The following is a 17,556-nucleotide window of genomic DNA, read 5'->3' as shown; positions in this document are numbered from 1 at the left end:
AGAAACTCAATACTTCCACAGAAGACAAGTCCACCAAATAGTGCTGATGATACAAAGTTATTCCTTATGTTGAGCCTAGATTTTCCTCCCAGGGGCTTGTATCCAGAGGTCTTAATTCATCCCTCTGCAGCCTCACAGACAGACACCATAATCTCTGCCCACAGCATCCAGAAGGATGTGATCATGGTCTATTACCCAGGCTAAGCATCCTTAGCTACTTCCAATAGAATAATAACAATATTTTAATATTTAATTTAATAGTAGTAAATGATAAACTTTCAGGTCTCCTCACCCTCTTCTACATATGTTTCATAAATTATTCAGTGAACTTTTTAAGGATTTGTTGAGAAAACAAATCAGTCTTCCCAGTGACCAGTAAAAAATGATTCCTCTCTCCTGATGCTACAATTTATGAATAAACTCAAGACTAATTAGAGACTGCCAAATATCACTGTGATGTCTATTTCTGCAAACCTTACCTTCTAAGAACCCATCTGATTAAGAACTGCATTCATAGCCCTTCTTTTCCTCAAACTCATCCTACAAACATCAAATGTGTAATTGCTAGGTCATGGATCTGATTAACAAAATTTGTTCTTGCTTAGAAAACAGAGCCAGTGTTGGAAACCAGACAGAAAGGATTCTGTAAAAGTTTTTGTTTTGTTTTGTTTTGGTTTTGGTTTGGTTTCTTTCCCCATGATCTCTAAGATCCCTGAACGGTTATGGATCAACCCAAAGGACTTTTCCGATAAATCAGTTCATGAAGCAGGTCTATAGGGTGTCTCAGTGGCTTTCTGGGTGGGTCAGAAACTCACCAATTCTCTGTAGAGTGGGTCCAAGGTAAACCACAGAGCCACAGCACACCTCTGGCCCTTGGTGACTGCCTTCACCCCATGCGGGTTCTCTCCTCCAGATGAGAAGCTGATCATACGCCCACACTTTGGTTTTATAGAGGCCTGAGAAAGAGAGTGAAAATTTGACTCTCAATTCCTATACTGTTAACATTTCTACAATCCCCCTTCTCTATCCTTCTAATGGAATCCTGGGATTGAAGAAGACAAAATTGTTTCAATTTCCTCGACTGTAAAACAAAGATAAGGTCAAAACAATACCTAATTCAGAAAATAAAGTTATCAGGTAAAACGGTTGGCCCAGTCCATGGCAAATGGTAATCGCTCAATACATGCTATGTTAGTGGCTGGTAAACTTCATGAAGGCAAAGCCTCTCCCTTTTAATTCACGTCTCTAATTTTAGCACTAGCATAACATCTGGCCTAAGTAGATGTACATTTAATATTTGTGGAATGAAAAAAACAAATCAAGGGGACATGTAGAGTGCTGGTAAATTCTTATAATTGATCTAGGTAGTGGTTCCATGGGTGCACCCTTTCTAATTCCTTATTGTGCATTTATGGTTTGTGAACTTCTCGTAATACAAAAATTTTTTAAAGTCAAGTCTAATCCCATATGATACGTTAATTCCCGTTACAATATTCCTGCCCAGTAGTCCTTAGCCAATGTTTTCATACCTCCAGTGATGAGAACACACCACCCCTTCAGGTGACCAATTCCATGGCCTCCAGGGCTCTGGAATGATGGGCACAGTCCTTCCAAGCTTGGCTCAGATGGAGCTGTCCACTAATGATTAGGTAGGACAGGGTAGAAGGGAAAGAGGCACTGCTGGGGGCCCTGAGCCAGAGTATTAGATCAAACAAGCAGGCTCTCCAAACTGAGTAAGCTGAAGCAATGGAATATTAGGGGTCTCGCTTCCGTGAGTAAAGTGTCTGCTCTAAGCAGAGTTCATTTTTCTTTCTTGAGAAACACAGAAACCTGACTTATTCCATAGTACAGCTTAGAAATAAAAGCAAGAAAGTGGCACCAATTGTTGTACTATTTGATAAGATGGACCAGTTCTAACAAACTATTTTCTGAATTGACTTGAGTTGATACATGACCATTAGAAGAATCTGTGGTTCCCTTCACCATAAAATGGGATGGCTAAGTTTTTCCACTGCCAGCTTCAGGAGGAATATTTGCAAGATTTCCTGAAGTCCTTGGATGCTACTTAACGAAGGTACTCCCAGACTGTGTGACGAACTTGTGGAAGGTCAAAGGTAAGTGGAGTAGTCAAAGATCCTGAGGGGTGTGTGTGTGTGTGTGTGTGTGTGTGTGTGTGTGTGTGTGTGTTGTTTGCGTGTGTTAAAAGGAAGAGCAGAGAAAAGCAGTCACTTTCTGGGTTACTCTTCTGTTCACACTAACTGAGGAGTGATTTGTCTTTGCTAGAGAGAGTTGCTTTTCTCAAGCAGCTTTATCAACGTGACTTTCTGCTGTAAATCTAGGTTCCTAGTTACTGGTGCCTTCAGTATCAATCCGATTTTGTGTTTCTGGAGGAGGAATTTGTTGTGCATTTTCACACAGAAACAGCAAAATAACTAATACTAGAAAATATATGAAGCAGGACAGGAAAGCCTTCCTATACGCATGGCTTTAGGATCTAATTTCAAATTTTCTGAGCTGCCCATTCCCTGGTGCTGGTCAAGGGCTTACTTATCCACACGTAGTCGTCATTGCTTCTATGTGATTTGAGTCTTGGCATCAACATGTTACAATACTAAAGAGAGGCTGTGGGAACAATTTAATGCTTTGTCTCTGATGGAAGAATTGAAAATATGCTTACACATGGAGAACTTTGGGAAAAGAAGCTATCAATTGCCTGAAGCAGTTGGGATTGGTTATAGGTATGTGGGGTCACAAAGGACTAATCTTATCAAATGGAGAGCATCACTTCTCATATATCAGGTATGCGGAGGAATAAACAAGCTCCACTAATGACATTGCTTCTAAGGGAAAATGTATTCTGAAGTTTAAATGATTGTAAACATACGTTTGGAACACAGCTCCACTGAGTTTAGTTTTTCATGAAGCAAATGGAACTCATTGGATTTTATCTTTTTCAAACTTGCACAGAGAAACCAAAATAACTAAATACCCATGTTTCACAAATATGCTGCTGTCGAAAATAATCCATGGTTCTTCCAAGTATGACGAAAGAAAATTCCTTTTGCTTTGCATCTAACTGATGATTAAAGTCAGAGAAGGCTTTGTGCTGTACTTGCCTTGAATAAATGTAAATCTTCGGCCACCATTCAGTAATTATACAATTTCCAGATTTTTCCAAAGTAAAGAACTTAGGAGACTATTCTTCCTTGCATAGCACAAAGCTGGGGCATTTCCCTGCTCCAATTTTCCCTCCAGAATCAAAGGAGGGAAAACTGAAAAGGAAAACTATCCATTTCTCTTTGTTATTGGCACTGGTTACCTAAGAATTTTAATTATCTACAAAATGCTCCCAAAACTCCACCATATGCGTTAATCTGAAGTAGAACTAATTTTTGAAAATAGATCTCTCAACTTGGAGCTTTTTCATTAAAACATTGTTTAAATTAGTTTTTCTTTTACATGTTTAGGGGATGGTGGTGGTTAGATTCAGTACTTTTAAAAATAGCTGCATCTTTATCTTAAAAGTATAAATCTCTTAAAGGGGAATAGTATCTGCTTTCACATCTTTAAAAAGCAGAATTACAGTTAATTTGCATTCAAAAATTGGTGAATTCACACATAGTTAATGATTCATTTAATTAATGATTCATACATAGTATGAATTAATGATTCATATATATCAATAATATTCCTGCCTTATTTTCAAACATTGAGCATTTCCAAATATGGCCACTAGATGGAGAAGAAGCAAAGAAATCTTTTCAACCACCTGCCTGATTTTCTTTCCAATTGTGTGAGATTCAAGCAGTTTTGAACCTGTTAGCAGAGCTCAGAAATCAAATGCTTTCTGCACAGAGGCTTTTCAAAAGTTGATATTTTTGTATTGGCATTTAAACTGAGACTGGATCATCAGTCTTGATTTAATTTACCAAATCATGAAGCATAAAGATACTCCCATGATAATATTTAAGCTTTTTACAAGAAAGAGTGTGAGGCATCATGACCTTTTAAATATACAGTATATTAAAGTGTATGAAATATTTTTCTTAATTATATCAATGTTTCTGGACAATTTTAACCAGAATTCCCAGAGGTTTTCCCTTTAAATCCAGTAATACATCGTTTTTATATTATTTGCTTACACCAGTAGTATGCCATGAATGAGACCAAGAAAAGGGTACAAAATATGAGGGGAAAGACATAAAACTCAGAAAAAAGTTGTGGAAGTAGCTTACATAATGCAAAATCCTTGAAGTTTATCACATACATGTCTCAACTATTTTGATTTTGTATAGAGGAAAGAGATATCTCATAATCTATTTATAATTCAATTATCTCCTCAATCAGAAAACCTCTTTTTTCTACCATGGCATATGCTGTTCGGCTTAAAAACCAAAGATTCTGGCTATAGGTTTATAAGTGTTCAGTAGGCTGGCTTTCCAAAGGCATTAGTTTGCTTAGGAAGATGGTGGTTGAGTTTAACTTTTGATTTTTGATCTACGAAGGTGTGTTTAGAATCTCATCCAAAGTATGAATATATAACACATGTGTGTCTGTGTGAATGTGTATATATCAATTTTCAAGTATAGGTTTACTTACCATCAGAATTTTATAAATTTATATGTATACATATATATATACACACGCATATCATAATTTGGATAATGAGGGGTCTGGAAGCCAATGCTCACCTAAACATACAGAGCACCAGGGTACTTGAAAGCCATTCTGTGGAGTCATTTGACTTGTCATAGTCTTGGGTGATTTAAGAATAGGTGTTTTTATGTTTCCATCAGATTACTTGACAAAGAATCAGGAGACCTAGGTTCTGGTTCTAAGTCTAACACAAACTAACTATATGATCCTTAATATATATTCTTTAAATTACCCATCTGTAAAAAGGAAAAGAAGATTTTTATTGATGATTCCATTTCTAACATTTTATAATGTATACATTTACTGGATCTCTCTCCACCTCGTGAATTCTCAAGCTCAGAAACATTTGAAATCCAGCAGTCTTTGGAAGTGGCAAAATTGAGACTAAAAATGCTAGATAAATTTGCAAGAATAGGCTGGCTTACAGTCACAGTCTTGGCATCCATCTCAGTGAATATGAATTCTCCTCCTTCAAAGTCATCATTCATATATAGGAGAGCACTGTAAAAAGAAAGGGAAGCAATTTGTACTCTTACATGCCTACACAACATCACCGCAGAATACTGCAGACTGGGCATGAACTGATCAGCCTGATTAGTAAGTTTCCTCTGAACTAAACATTAAAATGATTGACCCTCCTAACCCTCAAGAGTAAGATCAGATGTAGGGTCATAACCCTGAAGTATTTATTTATTCTACTCAGGTTAAAGTTTTAATTATATGTCAAACTTCATCTCACATTTCACCTCCTCCAAATAAAACCTAACTAGGTTTAATCTAGCCCTTTGATTTCGCCCACAGAATCTAAAACTCTGTTCTTTCCTTTTATACTAATAACTCGAAAGGATGTATTTTTTCCGTAAGTAGCTGGAGAGATCTAAGGGGTGTATCCAAGTCTTGCAGATGGGGGCGCTGAATAAACATTTTTGTATAGAGCACAGTGTAGTAATAATTAACACATTATATACATGATGACTACAACTCCTGACTCTTTACACAGTAAAATATCATTCAATAAGAGAAAACTTTTTTGTCCTGACTTTTCAGTTTCTTACTTACAAAATGCAGACATAGTTAAATGATGTGATGAGATCCCTATGCCTGCTGAGATGCACACCCTGTGTTCTCAGACTGAGATATTAATACATATACCGCAAGGAATATGTTTAAATAAAAGCCAAGTGAGAAAAAAAAAAAACCCATAAACTTTACTATAAAAAGTAACATAAAAGTTAAAACAAAAGGGACATTCTGTGGAATAAGATGCAACAAATCGTGCAGGGATTTTTAAGATAAAAATATGAGATGCTGAAGTCACTTCTCAGTTGTGGCAGCTGCTTCAGAAGATTATTTGAGCATTTCTGCTTTATCGAGATGAATGTGATGACAAGCAAAACAGATCAGCTTCCTAGTCTCCACGGGGTTTTGATAACTGTTGGGCAAAAGCTTGGTTCTGAATCAGATGCTGGCCGTACCTATAGTCCCGGAATGTGTAAGCAGGGGGCTCCTTCCAGCATTCATTGGCCTCTGGATCCAACAGGCAGTTGTCAGCATGGATGGGATGACTGAGGTCATTTCTTCTATCCTGTTGACCTGCCAGGAAAGGGAACAGGGAAGCATGAGAAATTGAATGCTGTAACCTGCAAGAGCAAAGCTGGCAATCTGTCTTCTCCCATGGCTGCTGCCCCTTACAAATTTGAGGATCAGAAGGCAGGGCAGGCTAAAGAACACTGGGCAAGCACCATGAAGAGACTCTGGTCCTGCTTTGATACGAACTTGATGTAGAAAACTGTAGGCAAGTCACACCTGTCTCTTCAGCTATAAAAGTTCTCCGATATAAATATACATGCAGAAATTCCATGCATTTCATGGGCTGTACTTTGTGTGGGGCAGTCAAAGGATGAGGATAAAATGCAAACGTCAAAAAGAAAAGATCTGATGCAGCTGAAGGTTCACAAGTGGAAAAGTCTACTTCTGTGACATTCTCTCTCCCCTCCTCCTCAGGAGGGTAGAGAAGAGAAGATGGAGAGAAAAAAATAGTGATGCCAGGGAGTGAGGGGGGCCTCTGCCTTTTTAAGCGCATTTCTTTCAACAATCCTTTTTATCTTCTATGCTTCCCCTCAATGCTGGTGGGCATAATGGTGACTGTAATTTCCGGGTTCTTGAACCCTGAAAAGTGAAACCTAGAGCAGAAAAGTATTTTTCTGTGTGATGGTAGCAAGCAGAAGAAATGTATTTGAAAGGGAAAACAGGCAGCGTGATGGTCTTCTAATACTTTAGGGGACCAGCAAAGTAGAAAAAGAGGGAAGGGAAAAATCAGAGTGAGTAAGCTTCTTTTGTTTTAGAAATGTAGAACTCTTCTGAACCGTTAGTCTGACATGTTCATAGAGCTCTGCTCTGCATTGTTTTCTTTCTCATTTCACTGTGGGTAAAAGGGAACACGTTCAGACTCTGGAATCTCACCAGACAGGGCTGTGCGGCAGACCATGTGTGTATAGGAAAAATACAGGGTTGAGTTCAGCATGAAATAGGATTCGACAATCTTTCGAGCCTTCTCGCTGATGTCATAAAACAGACGGGCACTCTTCAGGGGGACTCGGCCTTCATAGCCAAACTGAAGAAAAAGAAGAATATTAGGAACCACTGGGTTGATTGGAAGGCTTGAGAAAACCATATGCTAGGTTTTATTAAGCCAACATAGGATGCTCGTCTCGCTGTTGGCTCGTGGGAATACTACTACAGACCTGTGGATTTGGTTTAGGAAACGGAGGGAAAGTTGGAAGCTAATCGTCCCTCTCCTCTTCTCTCAGAACACTTTCCTCCCCCTTCTACAAAAACGCCTCTCGCAGTACAGACTGATAACTTTTTTGAGTATGTTTTCACCATTGGACCTTGAGCTTCTTGAGGACAAGGGGGTTGTGTATTATCTGTCAGATGCAAATCTAGGAAATAGAGTTTGATCAATTGATAACCGAATGGAGGAATGAAAGAGTGATTAAAGACAATGAAGGTACCATTTCATACTTGCTCCCTTCAATGACCTGATAGGTCTATATCTTAAACCCTTCTCTTCTCTGTATCTGCCATTCCCAGAAGATCCTGGGTTGACAGTTAGGAATTCAGATCCAAAAGAAGTTAAGTTTTACTTTGAGTGCTTTCAGGACAGTTGCACCTTCAAACTTTTCATTGGGTGTATGGGGTGAAGTTTTTCCTCTGTATCCATCACCAACAAGCATGATTCCCTAGAAGCAAAATACAAGGTGCTTTATTAATGAGGATTATGAATTCATCACATCTCCCTTTCTGCCTTGACTGCCAGAAAGCTGAGAACCAACGTCAATACTCAGAACCATCTCCATTTTATTCTAGGATTCCGGTATCATTAATTCTTCCAACCAAAAGAGGGATCTTTATTTAACTTTCACCCTGCATTTTCATTATAAAATGGTGCCACCACTTTCTGTAGAAATAGGTAGAACATAAATAATTAATATATTGATTAATTATTGATGAAAATAAAGAGATTTTTCCCAGCGATTTTATATGATAGGCAGGGCACAGGCTGGATACAGTTGTCCTAGGAATTAAGCCTCTAGCTCTTCCAGACCCAAGAGCCATGTACAGAGCTGGACAAAACTCCAATCACCCCAACCCAAAGGCTATGAAAGTGCCTCCACAATCAATGTCTTTCTCCTAAAGAAAGTAACGTTTCAGGTTTGGTTTCCTGGCTCCAAGTAAGTCCAGGACCAAAGCTCTTCCATGCTCAGGCCAGACCAGCGCAGTGGGGCTTCCGGGCCTCACACTAGCAACGCTGTGCAGCTCCCGGCACTGTTCTTCCGACAGGACGTTATCCAGGAGGACGCGCTGAGTCCCGTTCAGCTGCTCGGAGTTGTAGACGAACGTGATGTTCTCATAGAGCAGGGGGCCACCTGCAGGGACAAAACACATGGTTGTCCTTGTTACCTCTGTCCCCAAGGCGGGAAGCACAGAACACCCAACAGCTTTCAATGTGCAGTTCAGGAGTCAGTTTCCTCACGAATATTTAGGAACGCAAAGACAAATTACAAATCTGGAAGGCTGAGAAACGCAATATGGATTCAAGAAAAAGGCAGATGTCTGGCTACCAGGTTTCCCCATGATGTCGTAATTAATATATTACATCTGTGTAGGATTTGGGGATTGATAAACTATTTTTTTTTTCACTTGATTCCAGGGATGATCCTGCAAAACAGACTGGGCATCTCATAGGATTCTTCTCGGTGAAGTCTTTCCAGAATCCTCTCAGCAGTGGGCCCCTCCCTTCTCCACAGCCCTGGGTTCCTACCTCTGCCACAACATCTCATGCAATTACTGGATGACATGACCTCAGGGTAGGTAAAGACTTTTTAAAGAGATAGCAGGACAACCAAACAATTGAAAAATAAAAAGAAAGAGAGAAAAAAAATATTTGACGACATGTTTGTGTCCTCAGTTCCACCGGTATCCAGAGCAAAACCTTCACCAAGTAACTCAGGGAATAAATGCCCACCAGGACAGTCATAACCAAGTCACCTGACTCCTTCCCAGTCTTCTTTCCACCATCTACTGACTCCGGATGGTCTGACTTTTGGAATATCTCTTTTTCTCGGCTCTCTGGGCAAATTATATCGAGATATATATATACATCTCTCCCCCACAGGAGAGTTTCCTGTAGGTACCTGCTCCCTCACTGGACAGAGCTTACAACTTTATAAAATTAGCTCCATATTGGCTCTTCAAAGCATGATGCTTTGTTTTAGGTGGCGAAATGACAAAATCTAGACCTACATGTTTCTTTCCTCATAGAGAATAGGACTGAAGGACAAAGCCTCCGATGGTGAGGAAATCTTCCAATGTAGCAAAGTACAAACACCTTGAACCAGAAAACTGAATAGAAAAGCAACACTTGTTTTTCTCCTCTTTATAATATTCCTCCTAAGGGACCTGATGCCTGTCAACAAGAGCAGTTCACCATGGAGGGCATGGGGGTGAGGAGGGCTCCTCCCATCCTCCCCAGTTGGGCAATGGTCACCAGCACCCTGGTCTAAAACACATCATTGAAGGAGAAAGAGGCAACTGAAATTGATGTCTGCTTTTTGGCTTTAAAACAGGTTAGTCAAACTAGGGAACAGCACTGAATGTTATTAGTCCAGTTGGGATAAAAGAGTTACTACAGCCCATGATTAATGGAATGTTAAAATAATGGGACAGTGTTTCTCAATCTTGAGTAATGTACGGTTATCTGTTAAAGCAAAAGTTCCCTAAGAAGCTTCAGTGCTGACAAATTATTTGTACTGCAGTTTCACTTCCATGTTTGCAATCATAAAACTGTAAGTACAGTATTTATTTTTATAGCTTCATACAACTATCATACCCAAACCAATGTACAAGATTAAATAAAAGCAAGACCATAAAACCAGCTAAATTCAAATTAACAATATTAATAAAATGGTTAATCCTATTTTGTGGAAACTAAAAAGCAATGTTCCACATGAATATTCTAATGAGTGATCTGGCCCTGGTTCTTCTGAGCCAGCATTCCTCAGAGTGCTCTTGGTGTGCAATGACTCATTCTACTACAAGTTTTCTCTGTTGAAACTACTGTGGAATCTTAGTGGACCATGATGAATTTTGGCCTTCATCTGGTCTTAATACATTATTCATAAGTTTGTCCTACTTCAATTCTTACTAGTCTTTGACCATTGATGTGTTATTAACCGATGCCAATGTGATGGTAACTGCATCCATACCCACTGAGATATGAAATCTCATGGCAGTCCTTGGCTATAAGTGGTTATTCAGATGACCCACTAGTTGCCCCTCTTAATTTTTTAAATGGCCATCAAAATTTATAAACACAGAATTTCTTGGATTCCAGGAATACATCCACAAGCTCCCAGCTTTAGTATCAATCTTTTGGATGAATAGAAAATACATACATAAATATCTATATCTATATCTATATATCTCCTACAATTCAATGTTTTTCAAACTGTGTTCTACAGAAAAGTTTTTAATGAAAAAAGAGTTTATTGATCAAATATGTTTGGGAAGTACTGGGGTAAACAAAATTTAAGAGGACTTCTTGGAACTTTTAATATGTGAACAGGCATTATGAATATCCTAAATATCAATATAATATGCAGCAGTTCTCACCCTTAAATAAACACAATACCCACCCTTTCTTCCTTCCCACTTTCCTCCCTCCCTTCCTCGCTCCCTGCTTCCTCCCTCCTTCCCTCATTCCTTCCTTCCTCTCTTCCCCTTCTTTCCTCCTTCCCTCCCTCCCTCCTTCCCACCCTCCCACCCTCCCTCCCTCCTTCCTTCCTATGGCAGAGAGACTCTAGGTTGGCCCCTAATGGTCACAGCCTCGTGGTACGCATGGTTTGTGTACTTTGCTTCCCTCAAGTGTGGGTGGGACCTGGAGCTTGCCTCTAACTAACAGAATATGGCAAAGGTGATGGGCTATCACGTCTTTCATTGGTTACATAACATTGCAACTCCTATTTTGCTGGTTGACTAAATCTGTTGCTTTCTCAGCTTATAGTCTGATGAAACAAGTGGCTGTATTGGACAGCCTCACACGACAAGGAATTGAGGGCATCCTCCAGCCAACAGTCAACCAGAAACTGAGAACGACAGTCCAATAGCCTTCAGGAACCGAATTCTGTCATCTGAGCTTGGAAGAAGATAGTTTCCCAGCTTTAGAAGAGACGTCAGCCCTGATCAACACTTGATGGAACCTTGTGACAGACCCTGAAGCAATGGACCCAGCTAAGCTACCCCCATAGTCCTGACCCACAGAAACTGTGAGATAGTAAGTGTATGTTATTGTAAGCTGCTACCTTTGTGCTAAATTTTTTCACAGCATGGAATGGACCTCTTAACAAAAAACACAGTTTGTTTGGGAAAGGCTGCTCTAATCTATATAGTTAAGATCCATAGCCACATTGAGACTGTCCCTCAAATATTCAAAAGTGAATGGCACATTCCATTTCCATTCAGAAACATAGAGAGAGACGTTCCTTCAACATGAAAGACAAGATACTTGTACGTTCACTGGAAAGAATTTTCTAGTATAAAATTCGAATAGAAATGGAAGACAGATCAAGGGTTTAGTGGACTAGGTTGGTTTGTACTTTGCCATGTTTTTCTCATTTTCTATATTGAGAGTGTATCACTTTAAATATATTTAGTTTACTTTCAAAACATGACTTCAAAAGTTATCTTAGAACATTCAGAAAAATGCTTACCAGGCTTAAGCTCTGTATAAGTATTTTCCATTATTATGATGATCATTTTTGAATTGTTAAAATATGCCTGGTATATTGTGTTAAGTTTGAATGAGATATCTTAATAAGCATATGGCATAATGAATTATATTTAAAAGAGAGCTACTGGGATATTGACAATTTCCCCAACCATGGCATAAGCAATATACAAGGATCAGGTGAAGGGACAGAGTGCAACACAGAGTCTAAAATACCTAAATTCCAACAGGTTTGGGCAGAATCTATACTAGACATCTGCCTTTCATGTAGCTCACACAACCACCACTAAGCACAGAGTTTCATACAGAGGTTTCCCACATATCCATTTAACAAAAAACAGGCAACTACCTACCCACTAACCAAAAGGAAAACAAAAATATAAAAGGAAAAATAAATCCTGCCATTCAAAAATGCAAGTCTACCAGCCTATAAATGACTAGTAGCACAACGGACAGAGAAAAACATTAAAATAAATAGAAATGTAGTCCAATAAGTTGTGGTTCCTGGGATCTGATTTGATGGCTTCAGCCAACTCTTAACCACAGCCTAAGGAGATTTAGTTAAACAACTGAATTCTTCTCTCATTCATAAAGTATGTGCCTGGCTCTGACTCTCCATTTGTAATAAAGAGGAATCTTATAGGAAAATGCTCTTTTGTGTTCACTGCCTATGGCTCAGGGCAAGAAGATATATTTTACCATAAATACGACAAGGTCATACAAGTTACGACGGGAGTGTGCTAACAAGACCTTATATAAGCACCGCCCTTTACAGTTTACAAAAGATTTTCAAATTCATCCTCTCCAAAGAGTTGCTATCCTTCTGTTACAGGTGAGGATGATAAGTATCAGAGAGAGTGAGTCTCTAGTTACCCATCACTCTGGAGAACATCAGACTAAGATAGGCTTCCTGACTCCAAGTTCAAAGTGATTTCTACTATACCCCTGCTGACTCTGGGATTATTATCGAGCAGGGCTTTTGGAAAACTGGTGGTTGAAAGAAGAATGGATAAGTGACAGATGTTTTTAATAAGATGACAAGCATATTCCAAGGACTGGAGTCACTCTGCGGTGCAGTAGCCCTGAGTCACTCCCATCTTAATGCGTAGGAGACATACAGTATGAATACTACTAAATACTGTTAGGTAACCAGAGTAGATGACAATCTCCTTGTGGAAGATGAGAAAAGCTGAAATATATTCTAATCTGGAAGCACGCATCCTTTCTTGCCTCCCTGACATCTGCTTTCAGCCAGACTAAGATGTTGAAAGTGTTTTCTCATTGGGAACTTTGCCTCTGTCTACCACTGTTCTTAATTTAGACCATATTTTGATCTCTAGTGACTGCACAGAAGGCCTTCCAGTAGGTTCCCAGGGAACATCCTATGATTCATTAGCCCATTCAATGGCAGAAATGATAGAATTTGGCAACCCAGTCAATCATGACCTTTCTCCATCCTGTGTAGTTTTCTGTTCTACTCTTCCCATTAGCCTTCTTAGTCAGTTGCTGGACATCAGATCCCCTGGTAGCCCGAAAAAAAATGCTTTGAAATTTGGCAACTGTCCTGGAGCTTCCCAAACGTTTACAGCAAAGTGTCGGCTTACTGGCATGTACTTCCTGGGTGATTTCTCAGCTTAAAAAGCAACGTGAATTCTGGCTGACCATGAAGCTCTCTGGCACTCATAAAATAGCTTGGGCTTTGTGACTACAAACTGAGGTCCAGGTCAGATTAGATGAGCGTATTATCCTGTTTACTGCCTCAAACTGACTTGGAAGCTGAGGAAGGAAAGGGCTGGGAAATGTGAGAGCTGCAGAAAGCCAGAAGTTTTCAAATCAGCTAGAGGAATGTGCTGACATCTCTCTTGTTGGGGAAAGGGGGACTGTACTTATTCTCAATGCAGGTTTTTGAAAAACCTCTTCTTATCTTGCAATTATTTAATCAATAGGGGATACATTTCAGATATCTAGACACTTCTATGTTCCATCATCAGGTGAAGAACAGAAAATAGGATTTGGATTCAAAAGCCTGCTTAACCTATTACAAGCTCTGAGGTTTTGGATAGGTCACTAAATCTCTGTGAGCCTCAGTTTTCTTGCCTGTGAAGTGGGGAACACTTGTCTCACAGGAGATGCTGCCAGTATTAAAATGAACTGTGTATAAATTTGCTGGGAAAATTGTAAAACATATAGAAGTAATAATAATTGTTAAGGATTACTACTGTTGTTAGTACTACACTTGCTAATAAGTTATGATTACAACAATGTTTGGCTCTATTTAAAACCTACGCTTGGCAACACTCCACCTATGGCTCCAGTCATTTTGAGGTTATGTAAACAGGCATCTAATATCCTGCTGTCTCCATCTCTGAGCCTTTTGTGTCCTTTGTTTCATCTACTTGAATTGCTCCCTCCACACTTCTGTCAATCTAATCTAAATTCTACTGATTTCTCAAAGCCCTGATCAGATACGTGCCTCAAGGGTCTTAGGTTAACTAATATCCCGTGTGACCTGTCTCTTCAAGTTCCCCCGATACACAGTCTATTCCATGCTCTCTAGCACTCCCCTCCAATGTGAGAGAAGTAAGCCAGGTAACCTCTCCACGCCTCGGGTACTCAACTGAGGACGGCAATGATCATATAGTCCCTGCCTAGCTCACAGGACTCCTGTGAGTGAATTTGGTAGCACTTTTGTTGAAAACCAAAGGTAGTGATATACACACCTGAGACATTCTTGTTTTTGAGACTTGCTTTCAGAATTTTATGAACTGGAGTAGTTTAGTCCTATTCTTTATTTTTCAGTGAAAATGGGTTCTGCCCTGATCCGGGTAAGAACTGGCCAAGTCCCAGCCTCCCCTTCCCCTCCTTCTAAGAGTAAAAGTGCAACAATACTTACCTTCTCTTAGGTCTCGGTCTATCTTGGGTGATGACTTTTTCCGCGTTGATAATCCATGAACTTCTGCCCCCTCCACATTCACTCCTGAAGGGACCCTGCCCATTCAAAAAAAAAGTTGAAATAGCAATATCCCATTGAATAAAGATGTTCAAAGGCAAAGGATACCTTACTCAGGTAGTCTATGACTTCATATTGTATATTTTTGTGGTTCAAAAGTCCACATCTTTCAAGATCAAATTAGATGCTATTGCCTCCATGAAGCTCTTCTCTATTTTCCCAATGAGTGTGCTCTATTTCACTTCTCTAAATCTTCTTAGCAACCTTTATTACAGTTCATTGTATCCATAATCTAAACCCCTTGAGATTAGACTTTGACTACCAACAGAGCATGAAACAATGATCACGTGCATGTTTACAATGCTCAGAGTGTTGTATTATATGTCTTGAATATAGAGCACATCACTGAAAGATGGTTGAATTGAAATAAATCATGTCCGACTGTAGTGGTTCTCGACTATTCCAAGATAGAAGACATGAGTTTGTGTCAAACTTTGTGAACACACACAATAGCATGATGCCCTTTCAATATATACAAATTGAGCAAATCCAAATATGCATATACATTCTTGGATCTCTTGCAATAATTTGAGGTCACCCAGGGGTTGAGCCTTTGAAGCTCAGTGAAAGACCACAAGATTTTGAATAAGAAGGTCTGGATCTGCCAGTCCTTCATGGTGAGACACTGAGTCCTTTGCCTTGTCAGGGCCTCAGTTTCTGATTTTGATAATAACCTGCACTTCAAGATCTTGTGGACTAAGAATGCCGCCTGCCATATCAGTAAACGAAGGATATTGCGGCCATCAGCCACTACAGCCTCCCCTAATGGTGAGCCCTGAAAGAACTGAGGATGGAAACAGGATACCCACCATCAAGCAGTCAGGCACCACAGCCTCCCCCCAACGGTGCACCCTGAGGGGACTCAGGATGGGAAAACACAGGACACTGGCCCGGGAGAGCTGAGGTGCATATCAAAGGAATGATTTCAATGAGCCCAGGCTCTTGAATCTTCCCATACATAGAAAAGCGTAAACCCTAAATTAACTAGTGATGTCTGGTTTTCTTTAATTAACAGTAATCTTTTGCTATTCTGACTGTCTGCTTTTTGTTACAAAACTCCTATACATCCTGGCTCCTCCCTTAACTCTTGGGAGCAGTCCCTCAGAGCCATCTGAGAGGCTGTCTCCTGGGCTTGAAGTCCTCAGAAAATCCGCTGAATAAAACATAACTCTCAATTTTACAGTGCATTTTTTTCTTCAGTTGACAATCAATCTCAAACGTGTAACTCCAAAATTCTATGACTCCTTGAAATGCTCAGAACATGTAAACTGACTTTTGACATCTATCATTTTAAAAACTGAGTTTTCTTCATTTCTGATTGAGTTCATGACACTTAATATTTTAGCTTGCTGTAAAACTTTCCGAGCTTCATGCTTTCAAATAAATGCAGTAAGAAAATTTAGCATGAAAAAGATAATTTAATTGTTTTTTTCCTATTAAAAAATCAAAAACAGCATCCAACTTTCTCTGATTTAGAGTCACAGAACATTTAGCCATTAGAGATCACCTGATTCAACCCCTTGATGTGAGGAAAAGCATGAGACCCAGAGAGGAAGATAAATTATTTAAGGTGCCTTGGAAATAAGAGGAAGAGCTGGGACCAGAATGCAGAACTCCTAATTCTCAGTTCAGAACTCTTCTAGTTATATCCTTTTGCCTATTTCATAGAGCCCAAGTTCTTTATAATAAATATGATTCTAAGTACTTCTTCTCATTACAAATAAACATTCTAAATGGAGAACTTACTGATTCTCATCCTGTCGTCCTCCATATTGAATCCAATAATTCTGTTTTAAATAAAAAAAAAAAAAAACTCAGTAGTTTTGTCACTAAAATTCTATGTACAGAAATAAGATAAAACACTCAAAAGACCTAAAATATTAGAAAACTTGCATATTATGTAAAGCTATAATATAGTATTTATTTTTAAATTTTAATAAAAAGGAAGGCTAAGGTTGGTGAAATTTTGGCTAAGACAAAATGGATTAAAAAAATAACATGGAATTAGCTTGGGCATCCATGCTTTTGTCCAAGAAAGTGATTTAGAATTTGGTAGCAAGAGACACTTAGAAGATAATTAAGTATAACTCCTTTCACTTTTATAAGTAAAACAAATAAACAAAAAGTCCAGTCTGGTTAATCATCTGTATAGGATCATAAAGTAAGTGATTTTTTTCTCCTAGGGTCATTTGGGATAACATAACTTTCAAAAATAGTAAGACCGGATATGAACATATTAGAAATGTTACACTAGAAATGTACATTAAAATTATCCTAATTTTAAAAATGTGTCAATAAAAACATAACATAACTAAGAAAGAGACGAAAAATGTGTTACAAATAGGATATATTATAAACAGTGTTTTTTATACTAACTATTAACATGTACAGTATATAAAGAACTTATATAGCAACGAACAGATAAATGAATAAAATACATGTCCAGGTAAATCAAATGAGAGGACAAATAATTAATAATAATTTGTGAAAAGCTGATTTTTGCTGGTAATAATAATTTGTGAGAAGTTGATTTTTGCTGGTAATCAAAGGAATACAAATTAAAACAACAGTGGTGCACCATTTTGGACATAATATATTAGGC

General features: G+C 38.8%; 1 protein-coding gene and 1 pseudogene across 2 annotated transcripts in view; one reads left to right on the top strand and one right to left on the bottom strand.

Moving 5' to 3' along the window:
• LOC309629339 (craniofacial development protein 1 pseudogene) overlaps positions 1-17,556 on the top strand; it is a 368,808-nt pseudogene that overhangs the window by 60,072 nt on the left and 291,180 nt on the right. The window lies entirely within an intron of this gene.
• The window catches only part of P3H2 (prolyl 3-hydroxylase 2), a 154,182-nt gene that overhangs the window by 5,096 nt on the left and 131,530 nt on the right, over positions 1-17,556 (bottom strand). Inside the window, exons 7-14 of the mRNA XM_082393222.1 lie at positions 16,701-16,741; positions 14,838-14,932; positions 8,458-8,585; positions 7,803-7,898; positions 7,120-7,270; positions 6,132-6,249; positions 5,082-5,157; positions 816-956 (exon numbers count right to left, since the gene is read on the bottom strand). Of these exons, the coding sequence (XP_082249348.1) occupies positions 816-956; positions 5,082-5,157; positions 6,132-6,249; positions 7,120-7,270; positions 7,803-7,898; positions 8,458-8,585; positions 14,838-14,932; positions 16,701-16,741 (846 nt within the window). The remainder of the gene's footprint in view (positions 1-815; positions 957-5,081; positions 5,158-6,131; positions 6,250-7,119; positions 7,271-7,802; positions 7,899-8,457; positions 8,586-14,837; positions 14,933-16,700; positions 16,742-17,556) is intronic.

This window comes from Balaenoptera borealis (assembly GCF_965194805.1).
Source record: "Balaenoptera borealis genome assembly, chromosome: 5".
NCBI lineage: Eukaryota > Metazoa > Chordata > Mammalia > Artiodactyla > Balaenopteridae > Balaenoptera > Balaenoptera borealis.
The sequence above is the reverse complement of the archived record's forward strand: the minus strand, read 5'-3'. Positions and strand labels throughout refer to the sequence as shown.